General features: G+C 39.6%; 1 protein-coding gene across 4 annotated transcripts in view; it reads left to right on the forward strand.

Annotated features, from left to right (window-relative positions):
* bach2b (BTB and CNC homology 1, basic leucine zipper transcription factor 2b) overlaps positions 1-26,030 on the forward strand; it is a 96,281-nt gene extending 70,251 nt beyond the window's left edge. For all 4 annotated transcript variants that reach the window (XM_005942112.3, XM_005942113.3, XM_042228300.1 and 1 more), the window contains 3 exons: positions 1,703-3,214; positions 17,932-18,138; positions 20,172-26,030. In XM_005942112.3, the coding sequence (XP_005942174.1) occupies positions 1,703-3,214; positions 17,932-18,138; positions 20,172-20,669 (2,217 nt within the window). In that variant the 3' untranslated portion in view covers positions 20,670-26,030. The remainder of the gene's footprint in view (positions 1-1,702; positions 3,215-17,931; positions 18,139-20,171) is intronic.
* The last annotated feature ends 737 nt before the right edge of the window (positions 26,031-26,767 follow it).

The raw sequence follows: 26,767 nt of genomic DNA on the forward strand, positions 1-26,767 counted from the left end.
TACTGTTATTTTTTTTTTAAAGAATCATAGAAAATTTGGTTCTTTCAGCTGATTTTAAATCCAAATTCTGAACATGACGGGCTCCGGACAGTTTTAGTTTGACTATGTGCTTTTTTAGGGTTTGAGAGTAAAGACTAAATATAAAGTTCCAAATTAGTACAAATTTGATGTAAGGTCAGCAAGTACCGTAGTCATTTTTTTGGATCATAGCGAACAATAAAATTATTATAAATTTGTTCGCCGCCAACAGAAGAAAAAAGAAAACAAAGAATAAAAATCCATGGGGATCTACCCTTGTAAGAAGTGAACCACATTTGTAGTGCAGAAAACCCAGGGTGAAGTTACCTGGGTAAGCCAAAATCCGGAGGGTTGGTGGTTCAAACCTTGGCTGCTCCACTCTACTAATAAATATCCTTAGATGCTGGATACTGACTCCAAGTTGCTCTCTGATGCTTCCATCGGAGTGTGAATGTGTGTGAATATTAGAAAGCATTTAAGCTAAAAAAAAAAAAAAGGTTCTTGTGTTAAAGGCGTGAATGAGGTGTCTTGTATAAAGCCCTTTGAATGCTAGGAAGAGTAGAAAAGTGCCATATAAAAACCAGTCCAGTGTAAAGTGTTAAGGCACTGGTAGTCAAAGCAGTTTCCCCAACAGTCCTTATAAAAAAACAGATTGTTGCTGCTGCTCTCTGGGGTGTCTGACAGTGACTGCAGGACCTTTGGAAGCTACTGCTATTCGAGCACACTGAATACCATGGGTAATTCAGCTTCTTGCTTCCCCCAGCAAAGACAGCTAAACAACTAAACACTGGGCTTATTAAACCCATATTGTGTTACTCATGTTTTTCATCTACAAGCATCTGCTAAATCCTTTAAGAAAGACTTTACATTAATGGACACTCAAAAGTAGCTTCTATCACATTCCCTTCACTGTGTTTGTCACCAGTGAAGTAACCTAACCTGTATGTACCTAACCTAACCTGCAGGAATTGGTTTGTAGAGCCAGAGTAAAGAGCTGAACACAACCTAGTGTGAATCTAATGCTGATCTCCATAAAGTATACAAACATGGAATGGAAAGCTTCCCTCTATTAGCCAATGCCACATAGTGACAATGGGAATAGGCGGAAATCATACAAAATGTGAAAGGAAAAGTGTTTTTATGTATTATTATCCAAAAAGTATTCATTTATTATCAATATTGACACTTTCGCTATGATCTACTGTTCAGTTTGTGAAGATCGTTGCTAATTATTTTAAGAATTACTATCATATAGCTTTGAAGTACAGCTATCTCTTTGTTTTATAGTTCTCATGTCAAGGGTAAAAATAGGTAACTAAACATAAACCACTGCATGTGTTTATACATCTCAATGCAAATAAGAATTTTGCAAATACAGCAGTAGCAGGACTGTAGGCAAAGCCAACTCTGTATGACTGTGGAGCAGACGTGTTGATGCTGGAATGTCCCACAGATTGGTATTATGAGCACAAAGATGGACACAACGTACCTACGTCCAGTATAGCACCAGATCTTCTTTTACTTCTGTATAGAATGCTCAGTGCTGGCCCAATAAAAAGATTAACCAGTACTTTGCAGTGTTTTTGTATGTCATTGGAGCTGTCAGTTTGTCTCACCACACTCCAAGTGTTCTGAACAATAGCTGCGCTGATAGTAATGCTGGCAATTTCCCTGTTTTTTGCAGGTCACTGCCAGAGGATTCGCCCCATTGTTGCAGTTTGCCTACACTGCTAAGCTGTTACTCAGCAGAGAAAACATTCAGGAGGTCATCCGCTGTGCTGAATTCCTGCGCATGCACAACCTCGAGGACTCATGCTTTCGCTTCCTGGAAGCTCAGCTGCGCAGTGAGGAGGACGGCTTGCTGCTTTGCCACAAGGTGGCAGGAGAAGCAAATAACTTGGAGGATGAGAACATGCAATCAGAAGCAGAAAGGCCCACCTCCCCCATGGCCCGACATTGTGCAGATGCCCTTACTTCGTGTCGAGACCCCGACAACGATCGGCTAACGATGGCTATGCCTGGTAACTTCACAGATAGCCGGCCAGATTTCGATCGCCATGGAGCATCGGATCTGCCGCGATGCCCCAAGTACCGGAAATACCAGTGGGCTTGCAACAAGCACAATAATGACTCCTCCTCACATACCAGTACCTCAGGTTTTCCAAGCACATTAAAGGAGACCACCATTAGTGGGGCAGTGGCAAATCAGGGCACACTGCCTTTGGCACAGATCAAAGTGGAACCACAGGCAGAGGAAGAGGCCATTCCTTTGTGCCTGTCAGGGGATGAGCAGGACGCCAGGGATACGGATGTCATAACAGCCATGGAGATGGATAACCCTATATCTGTAGAAAGAACCAAGAGACCCAAGTCCCCTTCCTGCCTGCGAGCCTTCTTCAAGAAAGGAGTTGACATCTCCAGTCTGCCCAACACGTCACAGCAGCTATTCGCCAACAGACTTATCTGCCCCCAGGACAAAGGAAACTCTCAGGGAGATCATAAAAAAGACTTAGGCCCTTTCACTGGGGAGGTGGCTCTATCTGTTGCATCCCCAAAAGAGGTGGATGGTTTTCCTGCTAGTTTGTCCCACAAATCAACTTCCTGCGATGGGGTTTGCAAACAGGAAGTTGAAATCGACCGCCGCAGTGTCATATTTTCCTCAGGGGCTTGCAATCGCCTGGGAAACCCAGCGCATTCCTACCCTGTTGGGAACTCTTTGGAGATTGAGCTCTCTGAGCACATGACAAAGGGGCTGTGGGCTGGAGCTAGCCATTCCCTACCCACCTCCCAGTCCTATTGTCCCAGCACCACTTCTTCTGAGCCCCAAGTCCTGTGCCGCCCTAGGCCCAACACCAGCTGCCCAGTGCCAATCAAAGTATGCCCGCGCTCACCACCTTGTGAGACTCGCACCAGAACTTCCAGCTCCTGCTCCTCATACTCCTACGCAGAGGATGGCAGCGGAGGGTCTCCCTGCAGCCTGCCCCAGTTTGAGTTTTCTTCTTCGCCATGCTCTAATGTGGCTCGCTGTCTCAATGTGGACCAGCAGGAGCAAAGTGTAGGAGGGGAGGTTGTTTTTAACCAGGTGAGGCCCAAGATCAAATGTGAGCAGTCCTATGGCACCAACTCTAGTGACGAGTCGGGCTCCTTTTCAGAGGGAGACAGCGAGTCCTGCCACGTGCAGGAGCAAGGATCAGAGGTGAGTATAAAACATTGTTTTTCACATCTAACACAGAGTGTAGCTATTATACTCAAGTCCACCAACACTAATTATATTGCATTTACCTGCTCTCCATTAGCGGTCATTAAATCATTGTGTAGTAAAAGGAATGTTGCAAGCAAGATTTACAGCAGCACAAACTGTCAAGGTACTGGGTCTGTGACCCAGTGTTTTGTGTGTTTTAGTTGTATTCTTTGATTATTGATATTCACGGATTTTGGTTCTGCTTGTGATATATTTCTGTTCTTTTGCCTTTCTCGTGTTCCTCGTCTTGTCACTCTTGTCTCCATGTTCCTTCTGTCTTCCCAGTCAGTCGTGTCTCTGTCTCAGTGTCTAGTCTGCATCTTCGTCCTTGTCTCACCTCTGTCAGTGCGCCCCAGGGCAGCTGTGGCTACAATGTAGCTTGCCGTCACCAGTGTGTGAATGTGTGTGTGAATGGGTGAATGACTGAATGTAGTGTGAAGCGCTTTGGGGTCCTTAGGGACTAGAAAACCGCTATACAAATGCAGACCATTTTTACCATTTGTGTTTCCTATTTTACTTTGAAATTCTGTGCCCTATGTCAGTGTATCTAGTTTTGCTTCCCCTTGTCTCGTTATGTCTGATTAATCTCAGCTTTGTTTCCCTTCTGTTTCCCATTCCCTCTTAACTCCCTTGTATATTTAAGCCTTGTGTTTTCCCTTGCCCTTTGTTGCATTGTACCTTCACCATGTTGTGTTTTTCCTCCGTGCTTCTGGTTCTCTGTTTCCCAGTTTTCTAGTTTGAGCTTCTTGTTTTGAGTTCCTAGTTTAGTTTTCTTGTATTTTATGTTCGAACGTTCTCCAGCAATAAAGCTGCCGCCTTTAGTTAATCATTCGGTCTCTGACCTAGACGTGCTTTGATATTATAGATGCATTTTATGCATTTTCAGAGATGTGTGTCATGAGTCTAACATTTAGAGCTGTCATTGGAGTGACATCTTTTATAAGTCATTTTTGGACGTCCAATTTTGGTCCACTGAAGAGGTTGTTTTGTAACACCAGGCAAGGTCTTTTTTTCGTTCAACATCTCTTGAAGGTCTAGTGTTGTCGTCTGTACGACCTCTGTGTACAGGCTAAAGTGTGGCTGTGGACGTCTTTTTAAAGTCAAACAGACTCATTCTAGACGTCATTTTTGTACTGCTTCTATAGGCTCTGTAGTCCCATGTTTCCAGAGGGTGGAGGGCATGTTTTCTGTAAAGAAACAGTTATGTGTAAAGGTGTGATCAGCGGACATCTCCAAGATACGGCAGGCACCTGAGCTAAAAACAAAAGTGAGCAGTTCCACAGTGGGTTTCAAATAGAAATCTCCTCAGCCTCTCACAGGCAGCTTGAAAAATGTGTGTATCAACAAAGACTGTTGAGCAGATAGTCTGGACTATTAATTAAAATAAACCAGTTAAAGACAAACAGGAAAATGTAAAATAACAACAACAAAGAAACATGGGTACTGAATAATTTAGCAGGCTAACACATAATAAATTGTGTTTGTTTATAAATAATCCATATTCATATGTATCATGTTGATAACAACATTGTTAATATTTGTAAGTCAAAAAATATTATATTTACTAATCATGTAAATTCCCTGCATCTATCATGGATGTCCAGATGATGTCCAAAAAAATGGCCTGGTATAAAGTTCAAATGGTTAACGTTATACTGATGTCAAAGTTGGGCCATGGTTGGACGTCCAAATTGTGGACCTGGTTTGGATGTTGTACAGATGTCCAGAATTGGTCGTAGTCCAACAGAACCAATATATAGACAAGTCCGCACATCTAGCCGACGTCCAATGTCTAGTGAGTAACCACCAGTGGTGCTAACACTGAGGCAGATGTGAGGGAGTCCATATTCAAAACTAAAGATATTTTGTTTTGCATCTGCTATTAACAAGCACAAGAGCTTCTAAAAGTGCCTGAAAAGCCTTCAGTTGATCCAAAATGCTAGAGTGAGGGTACTGACAGGGACTTGAAAGAGAGAGCTTGTTTCTCCCATACTCTCTGCATTTGTTCCCTGTTTAATCCAGATGAAATTTAAAAGTGCTTGCTCTCAGGGAGGTCTTCCCATTGTTAGGGATTTCTCTGTATTAATGTCTTTACCTATAAGGGGCCTTGAGCCAGTTGCTATTGTGCATCCCCAAAGGCTAAAACTGAATTGTTATTTTGTTGTAGTTTCATTTACGTAAGGACAGAATAGTTTTTTATAGATCTGTCTGATCTGTAATTTTACCCACTTATATGATATGGTACTGATATGATAACGATAGGGGACAGTAAAGGTTTAGTGAGAGACCCTCACCTGGCCCCCTTTGGCCACACTTCTACCAAGCTTTGCATATTGCAAAGTAATTTCAACCACTACTTTACAATGTCCTGTGTCAGTAAATTTTTAATTGTCTGGGGTTGCAGTGAGTTGGAAGTGAGTAGGTGTGACATTCATGATGGAGCCGTAACACAGCTCAACAGTGCTGACAAGCATAACAGCAAATCCTCTAATCACCCCACCCCATCCCTTCACATCCTCCTCCCTCAGTCTACCAGACTCCTAAATGTAGACAACTGTTGTTTACCCGGTAAAGATCATTGATAGACTCTTTAATTCTCAGAAAAAGTCCAGTCTTGGTGTAATAACATGGAGGAGATTTCCCATCTGAGAGAAAGATAATAAAATCAGTTCTCAGAGAAAAACTTTATGGCCTAAAAATGCTGTTTTTTACAAGCAAAATTTCGATCTTCGCTTTGAATCTTAGATCCACTGTGTGGTCAGGGCCTTTTCCATGTTCTCCTCATGTTAGCGTGGCTCTGGGTACAGTCCAAAGCCATGCATGTTACGAGTTGAGTTAATTGGTAATTCCAAATTGCTGTTAGGTGTGAATTTGAGTGCAAATGATTGTCTGTCTGTGTTAGGTGAAAACATTGCATCTCCAAAGTGTCTCTTTCTAAATATTTTGTTGTATTGTATTTATTTATTTTTTACCTTTGATTAGTAGCTGTTAATAGCACTAAATTGTATATATCTCAAATAAGCTGTGACACACTCCCCAGACAGCTGGATTGTACAGTCTTTTTGCTCCAGTGTTTGACCTTTTGGCTCCAGGAGGCTCCAAAAGAGCACATGTCTTATGATATGACATTCACTGATATTTGCTTGAAGTGTAGGCAGAATTGGTTTTGTTGAACTTGAGAGCAAAAAGAGAGAGAGAGAGATAGTGGAGTGTTGCCATGGTGATTCATTTCACAGAGCGAGATAGTGCGTTGCAAGGTTTGGAGCTACATGACAGGATTGTGTTTTACTGTGGAAAGAATTTTGTTCTGCTGCACAAACAGAGCTGCGAGATAAAGCAGCTTGGCAGTTATGAGTAGTTATCACATTCACTGCACGATGCATACCAGCCTCTACCATCAGATTTATGGGCCTTTGAAGGGCCTGCTAAATATGTCACTGTAACATGGGATTAATTTATAGCACTGAGCTATAAAACCAGAAGAACAGCCTAAAAATTACATTTCAATTCCAAATGGTAAATTGGAACATACAGCGTATGGTGTTGTTTAAGTCGCACTACACAACTAGCCACACACCAGTGGCGCTCTGTCATCATCAGAGTAACCAAAGCAAGCAGTTATTATCTAGTGAAATCAAAAAAATCAACATCAATTAAAAATTGCAAAAGTATGAAAAATATCTTGGTTGACCAAATATACAAAGTTTAACCAGCAGTTTCGCTACTACACTGCCTTTTTTTTTCATTAAAAATGTGTCCAGTGTAATAACCACATCACACAGGGCACAATCCATTTATTTCAACTGTGATGTTTGAAATAAATGATCAAGATAATTTTTTAATGTATTTTTAAATACTTTTGAAATCAAGATGTAGGCTTGTCTTTCTGAGCTGATGTCCACATATAACAGCCGCTACAAGCATATCGTTTAAGAGATATAATGCATTTCTGTAGACTAAACAGAATACAAACTGTTTAAAGTGAGCTCGATCTTAAACATCTATGACAAAAGTGTCCCAGCTGCCACAGGGCGAGAGGCAGGGTACACCCCTGACAGTGTTGCCAGCCTCTCACAGGACCACTCACTTTTTCCAGGATCTGGAGAAAAGCCATACAAACACAGGGAGAACATAGCCAGATTCATAGCATATTTAATAAATGAAATTGTGTCACTGATTGTTGCATTTATTGGCAGCGATCACATTAGTGGTCTTGATTTGTGCTCTTTTGCTGTATGCGTGCCAGAACCACGCGACTAGTCACTAGTTGAGTTAATAAAGAGACCTGAGAATTTCGATCACTCAAATCTATAGCTAATGCTGTGTTGGTTGCCACAGTCCTACTTGCTTATGACAGTGCAGGCAAATCTCCACTAGCAGCACTATCTAAGCTGAGCATGTATCATGCATCTGGCGCAAGCAGCATTAGTACCCCAGTTTGTCTCCTTGTAGCTGTCAGACCTCCAGCTCTGGCTGTGGTGTGGGCGTAAAGCTCATTCTCGCGTATAGTCTGGCCACAGCAGTGCAAATATTGATCTCAGAGCTAGTGGGAGGAATAAGGAAGTAGTCCTGATACATCAGCACATTGATATTTTTTTTCCTGTCAGGCAACACATAAAATAGGACAGGAAATGCACAGACCTTAATATCAGTTCCGCTCCTCTTGCAAAATGCCAAAGAAACTTTACTCTAGTCTAGATATGATGTGGCTGTGGTCTAAATAAAGATTTGCCATTCATAATGTTATCTTTGGAGCTGTTTTTTAGGCGCATGCAATAGTGATACCAGTACATGAATAAGATGCCACATTAAATTTTTGTAACTGGTGCTTTTGTTACCTTACCATCTCCAGGCAATTGTAGGCAGTACATTAGCATCAACTGGAAATAAAGTACTCTTTGGAATTATAGTTTAATGTTGTAATGGAATCAGAAATATGATGGTAAGAACATCTACGTATGCAAAAATGGGAGAGCCTTGTTTCAACTAGGAGGATGTTTGTTTATTGCTTTCCATGCTTCATAGGGGCAATACATCTAAAAGCACAGGGCTGTCTGGGACACAGAAATGACTCCAGTGACTCTCGTCTTTGAGGCTTTGCATAGGTCCTGGAAGCACAGAGAGATTTAGCATCCAATGGTAATCTGCAGAATTCTTGCAATGTTGACTTTTTAGCCACTGGCAAACCAGTGTTGTGATGTTTTGTACCCACATTCCCAGTAATAGTGTCAAGTACTACAAGGTTTGTTTTTGCCAACCCATTTCTTTATATCTGTTTCCTCTGCAACTCATTATTTTGACAGTTAAATGTCTGATATTGTTTTTAATTTGCTGTGGCACTGCAGAGTGCTCAGAGTGGGGCAGAACAGTTACCAGTGAATGTCTCAACATTATCATGATCTTCATTAAATGCTGACTAATGGCATGCATGGGAAATTCTACTCTACAATCTAATTTATAAGCATGTGAGATGGGATTAATTAAACGCATGCAGAATTATAAACTGCACATTCCAGTATAAAATCCAATTTTAATTTGGATTACATGAGAGGCAAATATTACACGGACTTATGCCAGAGGTATCAACTAGAGACAATTTTAGGAAATTGCTTTATCTTTTAAAGAAACTTCCAGAGCAAATACATTTGTGTAGGAGTAAAGTGAGGGTTGTGGTGGATTCTGCAGGTGGAACGCAGACCACAGTGAACTGTCCCACTGGGGATCATCCATCGAGGTGTCCCACTCAAGCTTGGCTGGCAGGTCTCCTCATGGTACCTGCGTGTTGCTGAAACTAAAGAAATCAAATCAACTTTATCCTATACCTTATGCATTTTTTTAACTTCCTACACACACACACACACACGTTGGGGACATTTTTTTGTTGTATAGTATCTTGCCCATTCACATTTTGACCTGCAAAGTGTAACTGAACAAAGCGGGGACCAAACCACTGAGCTCTTGATAAAATCCGACAAATTGCTCTTCCTCCTGAGCCCCAGTCGTGCATTTTAGCGTGTGTAATGTTTCACGTTCACCTGTTAAAAGGTATTTTTTTTCTTCTTACTGTGGTCAATTACTTCATCATAGGAGGTCATCTGAATGTTGGGATTTTCCCACTGATGTTGTTTGGTCTTTACCCGAAAATATAAAGAACCTCGAGGTGGCAGTTGTAATTTGGCACTGTATGAATGAAATTGCATCGAATTGAATCAAATAGCTTAATTGGCAACATCTGTAGTTAGTGGAGACAAAAGGAAATGCAGTTTAATATTACAGGCCAGACAGTAATTGTCTTCTTCTATCATTCTGTCATTGGCACAGAGATGGTTAACTCTCTAAGAAGTTGGAGGTGTTTATTCAAATGAAGAGCTTCAACATTGCAACATTAAAAAAGTAAATTACCACATCCTGCTTTACACTGAAGGCACTGGCATGAGCCTGATACTGATCTGCAGCAAATGTAAAAAACAAAACAAAAAAACAACAGCAATTGTATGGCAGTATTGTTAGGCTGACATGAGTACCCACCTGCTCATTGTTATTTTATTAAATTTTTTTTATCTGCCTCATTTCACATCATTAAAAAGACATTGAGTCATGTTCATCTTGCTGTTTTCATGTTCTGGATTGTTCATATTCAGAGAAGCAGACAGATAGGGTGATGTTGCACTGAAGACAACAGTATAAGCAGTCAGACAAATTTTAGTGCATGGTGTGCAGACGCTCCAAATTTGTGAGAGAACTTGTCTCTTCTCTAGTCGAAAGCATCACATAAGTAATATTTGTATCCTGAATTTGAGACTGGAACATCAATTATTGTTTAACAGCACACGTCGCCCATGCCTGGCACCGCACCGCTGCTGATAACAGATGAGCCCTACTTTTCACTCTGTACCCCATTTCCAGCATAATGACCCAGAGAAGTAGACTAAGGGTGGGGAGGAGAGCTGCAAAGAAATGTAAATCCAGAGCAGTTGGCTGTGAATTTATGACCATGGCTGAAGCGTACTCTGTCATCCCGGCTGTGCTGCTGAACTCGTTAGTGCGGTGGAGTGGTTATATTTATCCATCCCCTGTGTACTAGTGAGTAGTCGAGAAAGAAAGTATTACAAGGTCATGGCATCCCCTTCCCTCTTGTTCTTCTTCGCCTGTTTTGGCCAAAGATCCTAGAGTAATCAGCACATGGTCCAAAGACATGAATGTCAGGTTAATTATTGATTCTACATACAAAGAACATAGAAAAATTCACTAAATCGTTAAATTAGGCTTGTAGTTTAAATAGCTTGTGTGCCACATATAAATATCAGTCCGTTCCACATTATGGTACATAATCCTAATCACAGACGAGGAGTCATCTTGCCCTTGGCTTTGTGTGAACCTGGCTGCTTCTGATGTTTCATAGGTCTGCCTGTTTTTGTCTTTGAGGCTGGAGTTGTCGTGCCCTGGAGGAGCACACAGAGCTGAGTGTGGCCTTGAAAGCTTGCGTTATTATTTATTCATGTGTCTGCATGCAGATGTCGAGTCGAGATGAGGGTCCCTGGCAGCTCAGAGGGCTGTACCTCTAATGAGGAAACTCAAACCTTTTTCCTCTCCTAGAGACAGACTGAGATCTAAATTTGCTCTTCAGTGAGAAGTCATTTTGATTCTGTCATGGGTAGGCACAGTGCTTTATCCCCCTGAGTGCAGCACTTGCACCAGGTGGTGCCTCAGCCACCGCTGTACACAATCTGGTGGAGAAACAGAGGTGAGCTGCCTCTGCCGTACCTCTGTCTGTAGTCATCTAAGTGTCCAAAGGTCTCAAGGGAGCATCTGCCGAGCCCCATCGGCCAAATATAGTAGAAGCATGGAGCTGCATCTCTATCTAGTCTCTTCCTCCTTTGTTTGACTTTGTTCTTCCTGTGCTCCACTGAGGAAGCCACAGAGAGAGAAAGGGAAGGGGAGAGGAGAAAGGGAGAGCTGCAACTCCTCTCATCCCTGCCAAGCTCTCTGGCTGTCTTCCTCTGGCTCTTTGTTATGCCTCTTCTCTTTCCCTCACTGCCTAAAGCTACAGCTCTCTGGTGCAGACAGATACCACTGGGGTGGATCTGCCTGTGATATGCTTATTGTAAGGTCTGCCATCACCTAAGAGAGAGAGGCTGCCTTATTGTTGCTCTTCAGACTGAGAGAAAGAGAATAAACAGATACAACCTTGATTTCTTGTCATATCAGCGACCAAGCTTCTGGTGGCTTTCTGGATTTGATTCTCCTGGCCTATTTAAAGATCTATTTAGCACATTAATTCTTTTGTTCAGCAGCATAAGAGGACTGCTGCTAAGTAGTGCAGATACTCATGCACCCACAGTTCACCTGATACTGATTTAGATCAGGTTGACAAGTCACTGCCCCTCTCAATCTGTCAAACTGGCACACTTCCAGGTACTAGGGGACAGATGGAGGGGGACTCTTTTCTTGGATCACCTTTGCCCCATCTGCTGAGGATGTGCTGTGTGTTAAATATGAGGCACAGAGAGCTGAAATCTCACCAAGTCGCTTATTCTCAGGCGTGTGGAGTGGGGCTTTTTTGCCATCTTGTGGTCAGATTTAGAAACTGTCTGACAGCAAGCAAATCCAGAGAGAGAATCGTTTACCTGGTAGATTAATTTCAAAATTACTAGTAAATTAAAATGTAATCCTTCATTAATCTCGTGATGTGTAACAAAAGCCAAGTTTTAAGATATTAATAAAGATTTTATTGTTAACTGTTGTGGGGTTTAAATTATGTTCAATTTTAAAATTTTGAAACTGTTTTTTTTTTTAATCATTAAAGAAAATAAACAATGCAAAGTTAGGAACTACACGATATATATTATTTTGTAGTTCTAACATACGTAAACATTAAAGGCATTCTTCCGCATTTTTGTATTGTTTTTTTACTTTCTTTTTATAAACTTTTTCAAAGAGAAAGTAAACGTCAATCACATCAGTCAAATAACTATACAGAAGGTTTACGGTTCATTTGTGTCCACCTTTGGTTTATTTATTTATTGTTCATTCGTTTTTTGTTTGTTTGTTTTTGATATTCAGAGGGTTCTCATAAGTCATATCAAAAGACAAGTCTCTCAAGAGGGAAAGGCAATATTCTTATCCAGAAACTCATTGCCAGCCCCTAAGTAGAACAAGATGGTGATAATATTCATGATGAACAAACAAGCGGAAGTTAGTTTTTTATGTATTCTGTCCCAGACTGGTATGATATCCAAGTACTTTCACTTACTTGCAGTCTTAAGTCTCCTGAGGAAACAGTCAGGTGTTCCATGTTAACCGTAAACTATGTAATACTATATATTTAGGTGAAGAAATACTCATCTATCCATTTTTACTGGTAAACTGTTTCAAATGCCACCCAGTGGAATTATCATGCTTTTCTTTCAGCTTTTAAGTTATTGGATTCTTTCTACTAGATGCCTGAAGATGTTGCAGTGGAGATAGATAAGTTCTTGGAAGCTTTTATTTCCAGTCCCAATAAAGACTGGAAAGGTATATTTATTTATCTTCGATCTAAATACTTCACAATTAGGGTTACACCAGTGAGTCAAAATGCACAGCTGTGCTTCTCTGTGCTAATACTCCATGTAAAGCACAGACATCCCCCCTGTATCCGTATGTAGTCGTAATGCCTGAAATTTAATCCTTGATTCTTGCGCTCCCCAAATGAATGTTGAAAACAGCAGTCACCTCAAGATGCTTAATATTCAAGGTAAAGACCCTACAATAACAGAAAGGACGCAATTGTCATTTCTCCTTTAATTATTGCTGATAAATTGTTTATTAGCTAATCATGATTAAAAAAAGAAATATTAGTGTAGGCAATATATTCATTTTTACCTCACAGCCATAAAAGGCTAATGAGTTATTGTTGTCACCCTGCTGGGTGGACAGCGTGGGCACCTAATTCTGTGAATGCAATGACCTGAGAACAACGTAACATCATCTATTATAGGTGCATCTACAAAAAAATCTTACACAAGTTCAAAACTAAATAAATAAGAGTCAAAGGTCAGAGGTCAAGTTTTTTGAAAATCTTATGATTGTAATAACTCAACTTCAAATTGATACCATAGTTGCATTTATAAAACTCCTGGACATGTTCAAATCTCAGTGATCTTGACCTCAAGGTCAGGGTAAGTTTTCCGAAAACTTTGTGAGTGTGATAACTTGAGAACAAGGTGACATAGAATTCTGAAATTAATACCAAAGATATGGCTAATAGGAGGCTGAGGAGTAGCACTGACAGTGTCTAGTATTTTTTTTTTACAGTGGTTATGCATGTTTGTTGGTAGCATTATTGTTCAGTCCCTTTAATGTCAACTGTTAGTTCAGTTTAACTCTATTCATAAATGATGACAAATTCTTCAAGTATTTGAATTTAAGGATTTGTTATTGTTGCCTTTATATTTACAGCTCCCTTTTTTTGATGGTGACAATTTTGAGTATTATGTATATTTACTTCCATGTAGGAGCCACATAGATCTGAGTAGACTTCTATCCAAATAGTACATTAGAACTAATACATTTGGTAGTTTTATTAAGTTTAGTAATAGTGGGGAAAAATGTCATCACCACATAAAAAGGTTTAAAAGACTAGATGATGAGAATGGAACCTTTCTCATCATCTAGTCTAACAACCACTGACTTTTGTCTCTGAGCAATAACAATCAGAACAGTGTATATTAAAAAACAACTGTTGTTTCCATCCATGTGGTCTATGAAACCATGGGAAGTACAGCAGAAATTGTTGGCTATTCTCGTTCTTTCTTTGTGATCATGTTCTTTGACATTACATTACAATCGTCGAACCTTCTTGATTGGTGTGTCAGTTAGACACAGGGAACACTCACTTAGTGTCTTTGTTTCTTTGAAATCCCCGTAACTTCTACTTGATGTGGCTCTATCAGCACTGGCGTGATGTCAAATCTTCTGTTTCCCAGGAGTGATATCTCAGTTTCCCCATAGTTGTAGTTTTTACGTTGCTCTTAACGCCTAGACAATCTGAAGGTATTCCCCTTTTTTTCATTTTTTCCTCCATTGGCTCAGGTGTGCCAATGTAAATGAAAAAACACTCTGAGCCCTAGCATCTGGGAACGGAGTCCGTTTTCTTTAAGTGTTTTTTTTTTTTTTTATGCTGGTATGAGTCTTTCTTTTCATGAGATTTGGTCAGGTACTCTTGATCCACAAACTTTCTTCTCCCATTTTGTAGAGTCTTGGCTTTTTTGCTATTCTTTGGTTTTATATTCCAGGAAATAGGCACAGACAGACACTGGTTTGGAGCCTTAGGGTGGTTTGGGTCCCAGTGACTGGCATCAGGACTGAACACCAAGTATCATGACTTCTAGTCTATCCAGTAAATCCAGGTCCAGCTTTTATTACACCTACACATTTTTGTTTACCCAGCCTTATATTATCACATCAAGCTACAGTAAGATCCACCATAGCACAGATACTGATCTTAGTATATCACAAGAAAACATAACATGCAAATACAACTGATTTCTTTTTCCCCCCCTTTTTTTGAACATGTATATGTGTATGTGTTGCTTTCAGTGATTTATAGATCAAGGACTTATTTACTGACTGGGTCCAGGTAGACGAGCATTGCGGGAGCTCCTGTACCCAGATATGCGCTCCAGCATGTAGTTTTGTGGTTTCAGTACAACAAAGATTTGGTATCTTTGTTGTACTGAAACCTCTGGCATCATTGGCATGCCGCTTTCTTTGCTTGCAATTTGTTCTAGAGGTCACTTTGGGATTGTAGGTATTTCACTGGTCTTTGTTGTCCTCTCTGGGTTTTGTGCAGATCCAATTTGTAGTTTAAACTGTCTTTTTAGCTGAAGCATTGGTCTGGGGGCTTTGAGGACTTGCTGTGACATGCTGAAAATCCAATGATTCTGCAAACTTCTCATGAGCTGTAGCATGCCCTGTTGCCACTTCAAACTGTTTTTGGGAGGTCATGTCTTCCAAATACTCCCTTTATTTTGGGGACGAGAGCAGCTCCGGCGATGTCATCTTTGGATTTTTCGACATCCAACATCCAGAAAAATATTATAAACGACTAAAGCTCACTGCTGCACATTGAGGATTCTGATTGTTTCTTTGGTTAAAGAAGCAATTGTTATTGCAACTAGATGAGGTCATGACCAAGAATGACCAAGCTAAGAGAAGGAAACACTGCTGATGGCTAACTAACTGGACATAGTGATAGTGGACAAGCAGAGGACCAGTGACAGATCTAACTATACCAAGTGATAGAAACATCAAGTTGCTCTAGTTTGGATCCCATCTGAGATCTCTTTAACATTGTCAGGGAAATGTGGATGTACTAATTAGGTCATTAAGGAAACAGAAAATCTGTTGGAAAGTCCCTTTTACACTGCCGAAGCTGCGGTTCCTCAAACCCAGAAGACAGCAAGAACACTTTGATCTGGGACAATCAAGCAGGCAATTTCCACAGCTACATTAATAGGCTAGAACACATCAACGTTAAATGTTTCAATGGATCCATTTTAAAGTTTCAGAGCTTTAAGTCATATTTCTAAGCCATCACCTTAGAAACAAACAGCAGCACAGAGGGCGCCCTTATTATTGATATAATTAACTAGAAATAAAATGTTATTGTAAGAACCTACAATATTACATACAGAGAAAAATCCAACAATCATATGACCCCCTATGAGTGAGCACTTTGGCAACAGCAGGAAGGAAAAACTCCCTTTTAACAGGAAGAAATCTCCAGCAGAACCAGGCTCAGGGAGGGGCGGCCATCTGCCGCGAACAGTTGAGGTGAGAGAAGGAAGACAGGATTAAAGACTGTGGAAGAAAGCCAGAGATTAATAACAAGTATGATTCAGTGATTCAGAGGTCTGTTAACACATAGTGAGTGAGAACTATATTCTTTAGCAAAAAGGAAGCAAAAAGTTTTAAACCTAATCTTAAAAGTAGAGATAGTGTCTGTCTCCCGAATCCAAACTGGAAGCTGGTTCCACAGAAGAGGGGCCTGAAAACTGAAGACTCTCCCTCCCATTCTACTTTTAAATACTCTATGAACAACATGTAAGCCTGCAGTGCGAGAGCGAAGTGCTCTAATGGGGTGATGTGGTACTATCAGGTCATTAAGATAAGATGAGGCCTGATTATTTAAGACCTTGTATGTGAGGAGCAGGGTTTTGAATTCAATTCTGGATTTAACAGGAAGCCAGTGAAGGGAAGCCAATACAGGAGAAATATGCTCTCTTTTTCTAGTCCCTGTCAGGACTCTTGCTGCGGCCTTTTGGATTAACTGAAGGCTTTTCAAGGAGTTTTTAGGACTTCCTAATAATAATGCTCAGGTGGACGATAGGTTTTTGAGTTTTCCAGCTGGGGTGGACAAAGCTAAGCATCAGGCTTTCCAGTGAATTAAAAGTCTGTTTTGGTCTTTGGTTGATTAATTAGCTGGTGTGGAAAATTGCTGCCACACCGCCACCTCGACCTGTGCTTCGAGGTTTCTGATAGTTGGTATGACTCGGGGGTGTTGATTCTAATTCTAATAATCACCCTGCTGTAACCAGGTTTCTGTAAGGCAGAATAAATTGATTTGTTGATCAATTGTTAAGTCATGTACTAACAGAGACTTAGAAGAGAGAGACCTAGTGTTTAATAATCCACATTTCACTGTTTTACTCTGTGGTGCAGATGTGGATACTGTATTGTTCTTTCTTTGTGATTTTTTTAAATCTTTAAATCATTTGTTGTTGTTGTTTTGTTTGTTTGTTTTTTGTCTGTTTGGGAGCTGACATAGTCTTTAAGGGGGTGTGGTTTGGGGGGATAACAGGAGGAGAGAAGCTGCAGAGAGGCGTGTAAGACTGCAACTCTGCATCCTGGTCCCAAGTCTGGATAGTCACGTTTTGGGGGTTTAATAAATTTGGCCAGATTTCTAGAAATAAGAGCTGCTCCATCCAAAGTGATGGATGAATGTCGTCTCTCCTAACAAGACCAGGTTTCCTCCAGAAAGTTTCACAATTATCTATAAAGCCCACATCGCTTTTTGGACACCACTTAGACAGCCAGCGATTTGCTAGAGCATTCATTTCTTCTCCTTTTTACCACAGTGTTGCATGTTTCTGTAACACTTTTTATGTTGTTTATATATAATGTCTCTGTAGTAGATGGCACTCATTAGGTTGGCTGCATAATATTCTTTCACAATTCATTTGTTTCAAATTAACATTGCCCATATCCATTCATTTTAGTCTTTAATCTTAGTTATTTGTTTAATTGTGTAGTCATTAACATGTTTGCTTAGCAAGCAAAGGTTGCTGATTTGATTCCAGCCAGTGAGATAAATCCCCTTTGGAGTTTTATCAGTAATGGCATTCGGTGTAAAAACTCTCAAATCAAACATCTGTCGCAATGAAGCAGCTGAAAGTAGCTTTTTTGTGCCTTTTCTTCTATTTTGGTTATTTGTTTAAAATGAGTTAATTAAAGTCATAAAGTATTCAGTCAGTTTATACTAGTTTAAAATAAAACTGAATGTAGAACTAATGTTAAATAATTAATTTGGTACATATCAGACTCCATACAACAGTTGGAAAGTCTTTGGTCTTAAAGCTGAAAAAATGCTTATCCTTTACGCAGTGTTTTTATTTTCCTTATTTTGCCAGGTCAAGCTTCCTTTTCCTGTAGATCAAATCACAAATCTTCCAAGGAATGACTTCCAAATGCTGGTGAAAATGCACAAACTGACTTCAGAGCAACTTGAGTTTATTCATGACATCAGGCGGCGGAGTAAGAACCGCATCGCAGCACAGCGTTGTCGCAAGAGGAAGCTCGACTGCATCCTCAACTTGGAGTGCGAGATCAGAAAGCTGGTGAGTGGATTGATTGTTCTAACACACTGTCATTAGCCGTCACCCAGTGAGAAGCTGCTCTCTTCTTTGGACACGGACTCACCTTAGTCATAACCATTTCATTATAATCAGTAACATTTTATTCTCCTCAGCACTTTCAAACCATTGCTCTCCAATGACTGTTCACTGGAGCCCTAACCCTGCTGTACTCTCTCTGTGCAGTCAGATTGCGGTGGTCCCCCGTCTTCTTTCTGTTTATTTATTCTGATGCTTAAACTGAGCTGATCCTGTTCTTCTGCAAGGGATCCCTCTTCTACAGAAGCCATCCTTCTGGGTGTCACTTCTAACGACAATGTTTGTTGTGTTGACTTACTAACTATACAACCCCCCCCACCCCCCCACCCCCCACCCCACTCCCCGAAAAAAGATGTTCCTAGGCACCCTCTGTTATACTTTTTTTGTCCATTTGTCTCCCTTTCTCTTTCCTCCTCTCTGGACATCCAATCACGCTGTTTACATATAATCACCTGATGTCCAGCCACACCTTATCAGCTTCTCCATCTCCAACCTTTCACCCACTTTTAACTAGGGCAAAGGTTACTTCATGAAAACCACTTTATCATATTTTTATCTTTTCTATGTTATTCTCAAATTTATAGATTCCGTTACATATGAGCATTCAGTCACATATCAATATAGTTCATGTTTCATGCAGTTTATGCAATCTTACTTAGATTTCATTAGCTAATTCTTACATTGATTTTTACATATTCTCTTTTGATTCAAATACATTGTTCTCTTCAAAACTCCTTGTTTGCTGTTCACAATGTATTCAGTGCAATTTCTTTTATTAAATCATACATTTAGGTCAGACATTCTTTTGGATCAGTGGCTCTTTGGTGTCGCTCACTGCCATCCTACAGACACCCCAGATCAGTATTACGGAATGAAGTATAATTAACTATCAGCAAAATCACAGATGAATTATGGTTCTGTGTTGATCTATTACAACACATAATACCATTTCTTGTGTTCAAAATCATGTAATGTAGCCGCACACAAACAGATAGGATATCTATCTCCTGACATTGGACTCGTCTCTGTGCTTGTCCTGCTACACCTCAGTGCAGCCTTCGATGCTATTGACCATAATATCCTATTAGAGTGATTAGAGCATGCTGGTATTAAAGGTACCAGACTGCAATGTTTTAAATCATACTTATCTAACAGACTTATATTTTTTCAATAAATAGAGTGTTATATTTACATACTAAAATTAATGATAGACTTCCGTTAATGCTTCTCTTAAACTCTATCATTAGAAGGCATAGCATACATTTTCTCTGCTGTGCAGAGTATCTATCAACAAAGCCAGATAACACACATAATGACCTTTAATTTCCTGCATCTAAATTCAGATAAAACTGAGGTTATTGTACCTAAATATCTAACCAGGCTTACTCTGGATGGCAGTACCTTGGCCTCCAGGAACACCGTGAGGAATCTTGGATTTGTTTGAGGATCAAAATAAAGAAACACAAAAAGAAGACTTTGAGGGGACCATATGGATATGTCCGTCAGTGTGCATATTAAACAAATATGTAGGACTGCTTTCTTCTATTTTGGCAATATCTCTAAAATGAGAAACATCCTGTCTCAGAGTGTGTATTTGTTCTTCACTCATTCTGTGTTAGTACACTAATCTGCGTTAAATCAGTGTTAACATTCTCAAGCCTGACTGGAGCAGCCCAAAAGCCATGGGGAGTTGGGGTTGACTTAAGACACAGTCTTTCATTGCTGTAGTTGTAGGTTTAAGTGACTGACTTTGGCTGAGATTGTCATCTATTTGCCTTACTGAAACAGAAATCCTAAGAGGAGTGCTGGGCAAAAATGCACAGAAGAGAAAAAAGTAGTTTGTAAAAAGCACGAGAATGAATGGAAAGTTCAACAGGCAATGAGTGGAAAGCTTTTTTGTAGTGCTGTACTCTTGTGCACAGACTTATCGATTGCATCTTGAAATGAGTCATAACCTATGTATGTGTGTCTGTGTGTAGGTGTGTGAGAAGGAGAAGTTGCTGACTGAGAGGAACCAGCTAAAGGCATGTATGGGTGAGTTGTGGGAGAACTTCTCCTGCCTGTCACAGGAGGTGTGCAGGGATGTTCAGCTCAGCCCCGAGCAGGTCCAGTCGTTACACCACTACTGTCCCATGCTGCGCCCCGCCATCTCCACTGCCAGCAACAACACTGCCCACGAGCCCAAGGCCTCCCTCAGCACCAACACCACCACCAGCATTGACCTTACCACCCACTCGGGCTCAGCCACACCAGAACCAACCTTTCACGGTTCACCCGGGCCCTCGGAGAGCGACCCTGACGTGGCTGTCAGAAACAGGGCAGACAAAGATACAAACGGCCAAGACGCCACCAGCTTGTATACAAAGTCAGGGCCACCGGTGGAAAAATCCAACCAGACGGTAACGGTGGATTTTTGCCAGGAAATGACTGACAAATGTACAACTGACGAGCAGCCGAGGAAGGACTGTACTCAGTAGTGGTCGTTCTCTGTTTTGTTTTCTTTTTCATTATTTAATTTTGCTCTTCTGACAAACCCTCTCTCAGGGTTGTTGAGACAGTCAGCATCTGCCAGTGTTCAGTGAAAAACAAGCTTTGTTTGTATTTATATCTTTTTTGACGGTCGACACTAAAGTTGTCTTAACAACAGCAATACTGTTCTCCAGGAATTCTCCTATTACCGTGACAGAGTGGAACTTCTCACCAAACCCTTACGATGGTGCTATACTTGCCCCGGCAGCAACCTCTACAGTGGAGACTTTGTTCTTCATGTGTCAGACATCACAACTCAAAGTCAAACCTCATTGGACCTAAACTGCAGCTCGCTTTGTCTCTCTGCATACCAGCAGTATGTCAGTTCCTGCCTTTGTCTTTTCCTCTTCTCTCCTTGCCACTCTGTCTCTCTCAATCTCTTCTACCTCTTTCTGTCTCACTCTGCATCTCTCTCTCTGTCTGTTTCTTCTTTCACTATATCTGAGTGACACTTTTGGTCACAGCAATTCAAACTCAGGAAGAAAAAAATCCTCTGAATGTTCAACCTAATTCATGAAAAATGAGAAAACGGCTTCTGTACACACGGAAGTTGCAAACTGTAAAATGTTCATATGCAAAAATGTCTTCAAACGTCTCTCATTTGTATTGCTGTACAGAAGAAATTTGTACAGATTGTAACCGAAAACATTCCTCCTATGCCTTCCACGTGGAATTGAAAGGAGAAAAAAAAGGCTTTTGCAGGCAGTTAAATGGCTATTTTTATTTCCCACTCATCAGCAATACCATTGTATTTGGATGTTGTACTGGTGACTTTCAAGTGCTTGTTTGGCAGAAGTGTATATAGCATGATGACTGTAACAGTGATTTTGTACAGCTAGACGCCTAGATGTTTCTTTTTCACCGGGGTTATAACAAGGGAAAAATTGTTGCTTTGCTGTTTCCTGTCCTGCCTAACGAACGAGGGGAGCGTTCTTATACTCAGGAGATCAGCTCGATACACATTTAGACACAGTACACACAGGCACGCACACATCGACACACACATTTTGAGCCCCTTGCATGTATAATTGAAGACGTGTTTTCGAGAGCGTGGCTCAGGCTGGCTCTTCTAAATCTTCGACACCTCTTTAAATGTGAAAAAAAAATCCTTGTGTTTTCTTTTTGTTTTTTAAGGAAACGTATTTGTTCCCAGAACTTTAATATATCCTATTTGTTTATACACAATGTTGTCATTTGATGATAGGAGACAGCAAAAAGCCTCTCCGATTTTTTTTTTCTTTTTCAAATTTATGTTGATTACGATAAAATTGACTAATGAAAAAATGAAAAAGCATACAAACATAAATCACGCACTTTTTTCCTGGCCCCCTTACGCCCCAAGTGAGGGTCTTTACTTCAGACTGCTTAAAAGTCAGAGACTGGAGCACTTAAATTGGCAAAAAATATCTATGAAGAATATGAAAATATGCCGAAGGAAGCTAATATTTCATCTTACATGTTTATTTCTTTAGAAATTGAATAAGCTAATTCAGTTCCTTTGACGTGAAAGCAGTGTGTGTGTTGTTCAGATGATTGAGTAGCAATCATATAAGATAGTAAAGTGTTTAACCTACTTGTGCATTTGTTTTAAACACCCTACTTTGTAATGTGCATGCATGCTACCTAATAGCTATAAACCTAGTTAGTTGGTTTAGCTTTTTTTTTTTTTTTGCTTTGTGCATTCTCTCTGGAACATTCTGCTATAAAAATGCATTTTCACATTTCTATATATAAAGAATCTGAAATATGTCAACCCTTGCTAGAGGCAGAAGTAGCAGAGCTCCACACTCCAGTGCAAAGGTTGAATGAAAATGTTCATTGCACTTTAAAGCTCCAATCCAAATTGGCACTCCCTATTAGCCTAACAGGGCTGACGTTCATGTTTTCACTGTAGTTTCTTTCAAATGTTTCCTATAAAAAAGCTATGCTTATGTTAAAACAGATGAGTATCTAATACAGTACTTTGAAAATGAAATCCCTTAAAAGCTAAACCTTAATGTTAAACTCATTTATTAGCATAGTTGAAAAGCTGCTCTGTTGTCACAAGGGGTCACCATAGCAGGTAGCGCCGCACACAACCTCAAAGAGGATCCGTGTCTCCGTCCAGCGACCTTTCACGCAAATGTACAATCAGTAACATTATGGAGACACACAAGCTTATTTGCATTTAAAAGCTTACTTGAACAAAATATACTCGTTTGAAATTTTTATGAGCCACTGATGTTCTCACGTTTTCAAGTTTTCTCTGTTGTCTAAACAGTATTGCCCTATTTTACTGCTTCCAGGCTAGCTGAAAGCCACTCAGCTGGCTTTGTCATACTAGAAACCTAATTTCCTCCATGCATGTGTGAAAATGCAATAGTTATGTAAGAAGTAAATTAAGTCATTTTAAAACTTTACTTTAAAGCTTTACATTTTTATTAATAAAACGTGTTTCTGTTTTTTGGGGGTTTTTTTTTTTCAAATAACATGTAATACAAGATGCTAAAGAAATAGATTATAATTTTACTTAATAAAAATATGTTCCAGGTTTTAAGAATCTATAGCTAATTTGCCATCCGTAAACATTTCCTTATTAGGTTATCAAAACTTAAATAAATATTAGTGTCCATTTTATATGATCATTTGAACCTATTTAAGTGGGCCAGTAGCTTTTGATAGTGCTGTAAAAGGTATATGAAATGTATTTTATCAGGTTATACAGTGGTGCCCTCTTCCTGATTTCCTTTTTATATATGTTTGTCACAATTACACGTTTCAGCTCATCAAACAAATTTAAATATTAGACAAAGATAACACAAGATGAGATTTTTGTCCAGTCTCTTTCTTCTTATTGAATCATGAACATGTGATGGACATGTTTAATGTTGTTCTGGGTTCTTCTGTTACCTCCTGGATGAGTGCTGGGAGGTCACAGATCTGCTCTTGGAGTCATACTGGTAGGCCTGTCACTCCAGTTAATTACTGTTCCATGTTTTCTCTATTTGTGTATGATGGCTTTCACCGTAGTTACAAAGGCTTCAAAATAGCTTTGTAACCCTTAACAGACTGACAGACGTCAGTTACTTTGTTTTTCAGCATTTTCTTTAGATCTTGACAGTCTTTTAGCCAGCTTCACCTTGTCAGACAGGTCTGTCAGTAATCAGGCTTGAGTGTGTTTAATGAAACTGAATTCAGCTTTTCAAAAAATGTGGTAAATCACTTTTAATTCATGATTTAAAAAGAGGGGCAATTATTTTGGATAACTTTTCTACCTCTATCAATGAAATCATCATTCAGCTTACTCAGGTTATCTTTATCTAATATTAAAATTTGTTTGATGATCTGAAACAAGTGTGACAAATATGTAAAACACTAGAAAATCAGGAAGGCTTCGACATGTTTCTAACGATTTGTTTCAATTGTTCTCCCCGTGGCTCCGTATGTTTTCTTGAGGTATTCTAGATTCCTCCTCAGTTAAAATGTGGGCATGAACTGTGAAAGCCCATAAAGACTGGTGACCTTTTCAGGGTGTACATCACACTCACCCTCTGACAGCTAAGATGGGCTCCAGCCCTGCTGCAACAATGAATGGGCTAACCAGTTGAGAGAATGGATAAATATTCCAGTTATCAACATAAAATAAAAATACAGAAAGGGGAAGAGTAAACTGTAATAATATATCATTTGACATCAAGAAAAGTAAATAATATTAATAATTGAATTGACTAAAACATGTCATTTAAATTTGTACAACTAAAGTGATTTATTCATTTTCTTAACCTTTTTTTTTTAATTTTAGAGGTGACAGGAAATTCATTCATTTATTCATTTAATCGCAAAAGTCATTTCTAATGTCACTTTAATTTACTTTAGTGAACAGAATTTTAGCATGACATTTGGGGGATGTTAATATACCAAGCATAGCAATTAGCCATACTAGCCTTTTTGCTGATTTTGAGGGTTGTTTTTTTTTATTGTTTTCTATCCAAATGTTTCGAGGATTGGGGCTTTAAAGTTTGCATGACATTTATCGGAGTTCTCCCCATGACCTTTACTGATGTAAATCCTAGATGTAGTTTGAATGATGACCTTGTTTGTAAGATAATTTCTGTTTCACAGCCAGACAGAGAAAGTGTAACTGTAGTTTAAAAACCTGTTTTAAAATTGTTCAATCGTCCCTTTTTTGTACAAAGACCCACACATGCACACATATGATCACATACACGTACACGTATTGGCACAGAATGAGTGTGGAGCAATAGTGACTCCTCTACAACTGAGCTTGTTTCTTGTTTGTTGAACAGTTTATTTCTAATTTGTTCTTTTATTTGCGTGCACATATTTACTAAAGCAGAGCAGTATTTTCCCATGTTAGCATTCTGTCACATTCAAACAAGAGAACTAAAGCGAAATAATCGACATTTTGACATTTTCTACAAACATTATGCAACTCTTTTTCTAATTCTTTTGATTTGTTTAGAAACTGAGGAAACCTCTTTATATTGCTGTTTGCACACAATGAATTCAAACAGCTGTCTCATGGGAGACGATTAATTCCAATATTATCACAGAATTTCTCTGTGTTATTAATTTAACTTGACATTCCCATAGAGGGAAAATGAACGATGACACAACACTCCCTGTGCATGGTCCAAATTATGGGCATCCTCAGCAAAAATGGTGAGATAATTTAAACATCTTTATTTAACATCAACGCAGCACAGTTTGTACCATTGCTATCGCTAACACTGCTGTTTAAAATGCCACAACAACAAAAAAAATGCTGTCTTGCCTCTAGTGGTATCAACCCACACAGATGGTTTTGGTTTAATTTTGTCCAGATTTTAGTGCATGTGCTTTTCCCTGCACTCAACTATAATGGAAACAAAATTTCAGTCATTCATTGCATGATAATAATGCGATGGTAAACTCTCAAACACTGACATGTCAAACCAAAGCTATCTGTAGAATTGGGAAATGTTTTATTGTTATTTGGGTGAACCATCCCTTTAATATCTCAGGGTGCCAAGCATTTACACCTGCTCTCTGCATTGTCCTGAAGCAGACTATTTTTTTTCTTTGTTTGTTTTTACCTGCTTTGTTTGTGCATCAAACTAAAATTTCCTTCAAGCGGTTTTGATATCATTTAACCTTCAGTGCTAATTGAAACCCACACCACTCTGCCCCGCCACCTCCACAATTTAAAAACTCACACACACTTACACACACACATAGCCACTCTCTTTGATGCTCCATTGTCCAGCTAGTGGCCAACGGTCTATTTCAGCCCTCTGTGGCTAATAGCACACAATGAATTAAACTATGCAGAACAAAGGCAGATGCACAGTCGATCATTCTCTGCGTGTTCACAAAAAATATGAATTAGTGCAGCTTTAAAGTGATTGAACACAAGTAAAATGAATTATGAATCTGATATTTTGCTAAATGAACTTTTCCTGTATATTTTTTACAGTCAAACAATGTGTTTATGGCCATTACATCAGTTTTTAATTATCTGCACAATTTTGCTGTTGTTGTAGCTCTTTTTGGTTGTTTTTAAATTTTGGATTTGTTTTGTTTTGGGGGTTTGTTGTCATTGCTTCTCTGAAACAAACACTGGCTTTTTAACTCCAAAGGTTGTTCTATTGAAGAATATGAACAAAAACATGCCTTTCTCACAGATTGTTCAACTTTCTTGAAAAGAAAAAGAAAAAAAATTCTGGTTTCCTGGTCGAGTGCACAGGTTGAGATCACTGAGTAGAGTATAAATATAGAATATGTTTACAAATAGGTGTCATGTCACATTTGATCAATTTTTGCCATGTAAAACTTGCTCGGTTCAGTTGAACCGATTCTTGGTGTTGTGGAAGAGACAGAATGAGTTTCCTCACCTTGTCTTTAATCCAACTATTGGGATGGGTCAGCATTACATGGATACAAGTGCACCTCCAATATTTGCCTTAGAACTTGCAGAGGCCATAGTTCACATTTAAGTGAAGCGAGTGTATGCAAGGGCCTGAGCCCCCATCCCTTAGTCACCAGTGCGGACTTTCTCACACTTATC

The sequence above is a fragment of the Haplochromis burtoni genome, unplaced genomic scaffold (genome assembly GCF_018398535.1).
Source record: "Haplochromis burtoni strain Fernald_Lab_line unplaced genomic scaffold, NCSU_Asbu1 Contig_317, whole genome shotgun sequence".
Classification (NCBI taxonomy): Eukaryota; Metazoa; Chordata; class Actinopteri; order Cichliformes; family Cichlidae; genus Haplochromis; species Haplochromis burtoni.